Source organism: Triticum aestivum, chromosome 1B, assembly GCF_018294505.1.
Source record: "Triticum aestivum cultivar Chinese Spring chromosome 1B, IWGSC CS RefSeq v2.1, whole genome shotgun sequence".
NCBI classification, from domain to species: Eukaryota; Viridiplantae; Streptophyta; class Magnoliopsida; order Poales; family Poaceae; genus Triticum; species Triticum aestivum.
The window spans coordinates 574041057-574048013 of NC_057795.1; the positions used below are offsets into that span (position 1 = coordinate 574041057).

General features: G+C 46.0%; 1 protein-coding gene across 1 annotated transcript; it reads left to right on the forward strand.

Annotated features, from left to right (window-relative positions):
* Positions 1 to 6409: 6409 nt before the first annotated feature.
* On the forward strand, positions 6410 to 6957 carry LOC123079998 (photosystem II reaction center W protein, chloroplastic-like). Its single transcript, XM_044502857.1, has 2 exons — positions 6410 to 6467; positions 6555 to 6957. Exons 1-2 carry the CDS (start codon positions 6410 to 6412, stop codon positions 6902 to 6904), a joined length of 408 nt encoding a protein of 135 aa, XP_044358792.1. The 3' UTR covers positions 6905 to 6957.

Genomic DNA, 6957 nt, shown 5'->3' on the forward strand with positions numbered 1-6957 from the left:
CCAAAATTTGTAATGGTCCCGCCGTTATACGTAATTTCTCGTAATTTTAGTTTTGTAACTCCTTGTAACTTTTATTTTTCTACCATCAGATTTGGATGGATGGACGGCTCATAAAATCACCAATCACCGTAACAGTTGTCACATTAGAGTTGATTCGACGGTCAGGATTGCTTCATCTGAAGATCTGACGGTTAGGATACGCTTGGACAAGCAATCTGAAGGCTCACAGGCCACATGCCCTTAGAAGGCTCCATACAAAACTCCAATGTAACAATGGGATACTTGCCCTCAAGGCTCAATAATACATCCAACACATTACACCAATCATCCTCTATTCCCTTCTAACAATCTGCATTGTAGATGAGCTCGGTTGACTCCTCATTCATGGACGATTCATCGTTGGACGAGGTATTTGATTTGCATGAAGAAGAGGACATTGCTGTTGTGCGAGGACCATCTAGATTCTGGGATCAAAAGATCCTTTAGTACATCATGACTGCTTGCGTGATTATGCATAATATGATCATTAAGAACGAACGTGGAAAAAATTAAGATTACAACTTCTATCAATTGATGGGCATTCCGTTTAACCCCATGCGAAAAGAACAGTGAATCAGACGTTTCATGAAGGTGTACAACGATATTAGAGACACCGATGTGCATGATCAACTCCAAAAAGATTTGATGGAAGAGTATTGAAAATGGCATGGCGAAAGAACCGCATAGATTCATTTTTTTTATGAAAAACTATGTTGTATTTGATCGCGTGGATTTGAAGAACTATGTAATAATTTGATATTGTGGACATGTATAATGTTTTTATGTTCTTTTAGATGTTTTTTTTTGCAATATGTGCAGCTAAACAGTGGCTGCACATCAGCCGCACGGCTGCCGGCCGGTTTTACATCTTCGTTTTGGACCATCTGTTGGAGTTGCTTTTTTTTTACATCTCCGTTTTGAACCATCTGTTGGAGTTGAGCCTTTTTCAAATCTGTAAAAGGCACTTTTGTGCTTCAAATTTGGACCATCACCGGTTTGAAGCATCAAAATATACATAATCTATTGAATATGCTCTTAAACCATTATCACTGGCCCCGTCAGCACAACACAGCAATGCACTGTCCATGATTTGTGTGGCCCTGTCACTTGTTTCTATGTTAGGTTGTTCGGGTGACATCAAGTTTAAACAACACAATTCTAGTGCCGTGTTGCGTTGAACCATCGTTGAATTCGTGTGAGATTATAACTTACATGCATTGTACAGAAAAAGGAGGCACCGGCAGGTTTAGGGCATCTTTACCCGATCCCCTATAAATTATCGGAGTAAAACCCTTAATGAAGTATATATACTCCACGATTTTTTTGCCGTTTCTAACTGATACTCTAAACATAACGAAGTAAACTTTAATTTGATCAAATTTAAAGCAATTTGAACTGAAAGTAGCATGCATTCAAACATAAATATAGATATTTTTGCACAACCAAACATAATTTAAACTAAACTCCCCCTGCTCCAGCGGGGCGTGGTGGCCATAGTCGAGCTCACCACCCCGGCTCCGGCGGGACGAGGTGGACCGGAGCCGTGCCGAAGGGAAAGTTGAGCCGGGCCACCGCGCCGTCGTAGCGGACCTGCCAGCGGCCGTACTCCATGGCCGCTAGCTCGGCCATATGAAAGTTCCCGAGCCACCGCCGGGTGTGGGTCTTCCGATCGGTGATTTCGGTCACCCATGTCCCCCACCGCCGCTGCCGGACCCCGAGGTAGGTCCTCGCGCGGCCGGGCGGAGGGAGGATGGGGAAGTCCTCGAACCGGCGTAGGGGCGCGGCGACGGGTGGATCGGGCGAACGGCGAGAATAGCCGGTTTTGCTCGGTCGCGAAGAGAAGGAGTAAATATACACCGGCGGATAGGAAAGGAGTAAAAATTATACTCCAGTAAGCTGTTTTGGGGAGCGGTTATGTCAAACTTAATGGAGTAAAAAGCCAAATATAGTCCACTAAGTTGATACAGCGGATAGGTTAGAAATGCCTTACATGCTGGTGAGGCAGCCAAACTGCAGTCCGCAATGTCCGGTATGGATCGGTGTTACGTACGCGCCTATGCATTTCCACACTCGTGTATGTATGTTTGGTCTGAGGTGCAACTTCTCTAGTGGAACGGGAGATATATAGCAGCATGGAAATGGAGAGCAAAGCATGCATGTGCTTTTCAGTCTATAATTAAATTGCCCGTTCCCTTTGATCTTTCTGCATCGTTGGTCCCCTGTCGTGCCAAACCAGCTTGCCAACCGCGTTAACTATATCTATATCTATACCTATTATTAAAGTAAGGTGATATTCTTAGTTTCGTCCCGCGATTAGTTTTTTTTCTACTGTAAGTTTTGGTCACGTACGAGGTAGCGAGGTGGTACTAACGTCATGTACGAGGCGGCGAGGAGGTGGTTCGTAACTTCGTATCGCTGTTTTAAGATCGATCGCTCCATCGGTACGTACTGGGCCAGGAGCCAAGCAAGCAAGTGGGCCTTCTAATAATTTTTCTCTTGTGGGCTACGAGTATATGGGTGGTCTTTCAGAATATATATATAAAAAAATACTACTGCTTGCATGGTTGTTCGATCTCACGGCCATCTAACTATGCGATATGTTTCTGAAAAGACTAACTAACTATACCAAGCAAAAGAACAATGTAGCCAAAGCTAGCTGACGATTATGCTTGTCTAAAAATAAGCTGATGACTATGCGAGAAATAGGTTTGTTTCCTAATAAAATAGTCCCACCTCACTTTTTAACACAAAATCTGACCAATTTATATACTTGCGTGAGGTGCTTGTACAAACAACCAGCCACTTGGAGAAGCAACAAACAAACAGTAATCCGCAAGAATTAACTTGGATTGGGGGCTGCATGAGATAAATAGAGGAGGACACAAAAAGCCTAGGGTTTCCGCTGCCTCCTGCTGTGTAGCCGCCATGCCGCCTCGTCTCCTATGGATCACGGTCCTTGCCGGCAGGAGGGCTTTGTTTTTAGGTATTTTTTCGTTTTGGTAGGGTTCATGTCCTACTTAGAAAGACGAGGCGGTGGCGGCTCCCTGAAGATCCCCGCCATGATGATGCTTCTAGCATCATCGAAGGACGTGTGTAGTTCTTCGATAGATGTCGTGGGATTTGGTCGGTGTTTGTCTTCCGTGGATCAGCTTGGATCCGCTCTTTCTTTGTCTATGTCGGTGTGCCTATAAGTTGAATTCTTCCAATCTACGCTTTTCTTTATCAGCGGCAGTTGTTGTTTCAGTGCTTGTAGTCGACGCTAGATGGTCTACGGACCTGGATATATATTTAAATGGGATTGTGGGTTGTGTCTGAGAAACAATATTTCATGGGATTGTAACAGAGAGTAATATTTAAAGATGCCCTCGTGCCACTTTGGTGAACTTTTCGATGGAAACATATTAATTTACTTTACCGTTGCAACGCACGGGCATTTGTGCTAGTTCCTATACCTATACGTCGTGGTGCCAAAACTCTTTTTCTTTCTTTCGTGTCCCCCTGTAGCTCAATGTGGTTCGGTTATTTGCTCTTTTTTCGATGCGGTTCAGTCGTTCGGATGTAACCCACCTTGCCCTTTTGTATGCTTTTCTCCTCCTATTAATGAATGAATGAAAACGGCTATGCTTTCTTTCCTCAAATAGAGAAAGGGAAAAGCTTACCTCCAGCCGACCAATCAGCGCGCACGTCCGCTGGCTTCGTAGACGAACGAGAGTGACCCCGCATCCGCGGCACCCACGTCCGTTTCTGCAACTCTGCTATTGTTTCAGACAACCATTTTTGCAACTGGCCAACAAAAGGAGGTTACTTCCCGCAGCTTGGCCTACCCACAGCTGCGTTGACTCGTGTGACTGGGAGGGCGACGACCGCTGGATTTGGGAGGGTGGCGGGGGCGGCGGCTTAGAGCGTTGGGCGACCAGGACATGTCCACCGCGGTGCCGACGACAACGGGTTTGGGATTAGTGGTGGCCGGCGGCGACTCAAGCAGGTACGGATCGGATATCCTCCTCCCTCGCCCCAATTTCTAGCCGATTTTGGTAGGTGCTGATGGTGTTCTCCCTTGCAATTTTTTCCTCTACTCTTCCTGCATAATAGTTTGTGCTATCCCCGGCGGCTATGCGGCACTCGTAGTGGGCTCCCTTTATGGTGATGGTTCGGCGGTGATGTACGAGAATGGTTGCCGGTGTAGGAGGGGATGTCGCCGATGTAGTATGGATAGGGGGTCTCGGTGTTAGTAGAGCGGTTGCTGGCCTGGATATTCGTACATGCGTTGGAGAGTTCTGAAATTTTTTATACATGCATTACCGAGCACATTTGAGTAGAGTTTTGATGTGCTGCACTAGATTTGATGTGCTGCAGGAATTTTTAAGTGGATGTTTCCATACATTTTGGTTTGATTTTAGACGTGCTGCTGAATTTTTTGCACTGTATTTGATGTGTTTTAGGAACTTAATGCTGTAGGATTTTTTTTCCAGGCTATTATCCTGGAAAAGAAGAGGGGAACTTAGTGACCACAAGAAAATCCACTTTACAAGAGACATGGTTAAGAAGATATGTAAACCATGAACTAATTTAAGATGTACTACTGCATCAACTAGTTCAACTCCACAAACTAGATAGGTACTCATCAACTTTACTAGTTCAAAAGTTAGTAGGTAAAGAGAACTAAACTAGTTCAACTTGACAATTCAACAACCAAACTACATCATCCATAGCTAGCATGCCAGGTGGTCAATCACATTTCTTGTTCAAGGGTTAACTTCAACTGTCGAATCTTGTTTCTATTGTTCTCTTCCTCTTTTTGGAAATGATCTTTCTCCACCTTTAGCTCATTCCTCTCCGAGGAGCTTTCTCTCATTCTTCAGCTTAGCCCTCTCCTTGATCAGCTGATCCTTCTGGTCCCTCAGCCTAAGAGTCTTACTGAAGAGGTCAGTCCTCTTGTCGAGTAGCTCATCCCTCTCCGCGCCTTCAGCGAGGCATTCACCTCCTTTAGGGACTTGATGGCATTTTTATGAGACTCTATGAGCTGGCGGTTGAGCATGTCCACATCATATACCTCCTCCTGGTTGTTGTAGGAAGTCATCTTACATCAACTACAAAATAATAACAAGTCGGCCATGACAACTACAACTAGGACCAACTGAACTATGACAACATATATATGACAATTGAACTATGAAGTTTATTAGTACCTATTCATGTCATTATACAATGGCATTTAACAACTGAACTATATATGACATACGACAATCGAAGAATATGACAATAATATATGACATATGACAACACATAGAAGCAATATGACACCAATATCTGAATAGTAAGTAACAATACGTATAAGATGGGCATAAATAATTGGGATTTTTATTTCTGTGCCACTGGTTCCTTAGCTCTACTCATTCATCCGCACGCTCTTAAATTGTGCTCATTTTTTCCCACTCCCTTGTCCGAAACTTGTGAATGGTCACAACGGAGGATGCCGTTGGGTCAAACCATTGACCGTTAACTCTGATTCAGATGCTACTAAAGGTCAGCACCACCGGACTTAAAAGATATGGTCATCGATGCACCCTCTCGGGTTCAGATTCAGATGCCAAAAATGATTATTAACTTTTAACAAATTAAGCAAGGTTATCAATGCTTGCTTTGTAATTGTAAGGAACATGGACAGTCATGATGTATCTTCTCTGTTTATTAACAAAGAAAATTCATAGTGACAGTCTCAACCTTCCGAAAGGATATGTTGATGACCAAAGCTAACCGCTTTGGGAGGACTCGGCTATTTAAGCCGGCCGCGTGGCTCCTCGCCGCTCTGCGAGGTGGGACTAAACCCCCAACCAAGCCGGCCCAACACTGAAAATCTTAAGTTTTTACTTATACTTTCTAATTTATGGTTCATGCAGGAGCATATAAGCTTGCGAGTAGATACTCCGCGTCCCACAAAGTCTCTTTCTCATCTTGAGCTCAAATGCTCCTGGTGTGAATAAAATATCAAACAGTTGTACTATTTCCACCATTTCTGTTATCTGTCTTCCGTCGTCCATTGGTCCCTGTCGTGCCAAATCTGTAGCGCTCTTGCTGTGTGTACCCTGCCTGCCAACCGTGCTGAATATACCTGACGCCCAGCGTCCACAGTTGCTTCTTCCGGGAGTCAGGCTGGTTGTGGTTGGACTCGTTTGACAGTACGTGTTGCCTACCAATCTCTGGCGAAATATCCAAAAGGAATCTGTGATGTCCAAGGTGGCAAGTAGCTAGTGACCCATGAACCATGATGATGCAATATATATACTGGATTGCCTCTGCCTGGACACACACCCACAAGTAATTGGCTCTCTTACGATCAGAGAGTGCTACACATCTACGAGCAATAGCAATGGCAACCATCAGCGCCACGGCCGTCTTCGTCGCCGCCGGACCGCCGCGGTCTCTAGGTAAGTAAAAAGCTTGTCATCCCCGCAAAAATGCCGACCATGTGCAACATGTTAAGTTGCTAACTGACAATGAGATGCCGCATGCAGGGCTGCCTCGGCTGAGTGTGGCCAAGGCCGCGAGGCTAAGGTGCAGCTGCTCCAAGGACCTCAAGAATAAGGCTTCTTCGGCTCTGGCTCTGGCGGTGGCCAAGGGCGCGCCGCTGCTCGCCGAGGCGAGCGCCATGGCGGTGGCGGCCGCCCCGGTGCTGGCCCCGGCGCTGGTTCTGGCGCTGGTGGACGAGCGGGTGTCGACCGACGGCACCGGGCTGAGCCACGACCTGCTGGGGTGGATCCTGATGGTTGCCTTCGGCCTCGCCTTGTCCTACACCGTCTACTCCTCCATCCTCGAAGAGGACAACGACGACGACCAGTCCAGCGCCGGCGGCATCACGATCTGAACACCAGACCGCCATGCTACTGATCGCGTTCCACTAGCCGGTGCCACCTTAAG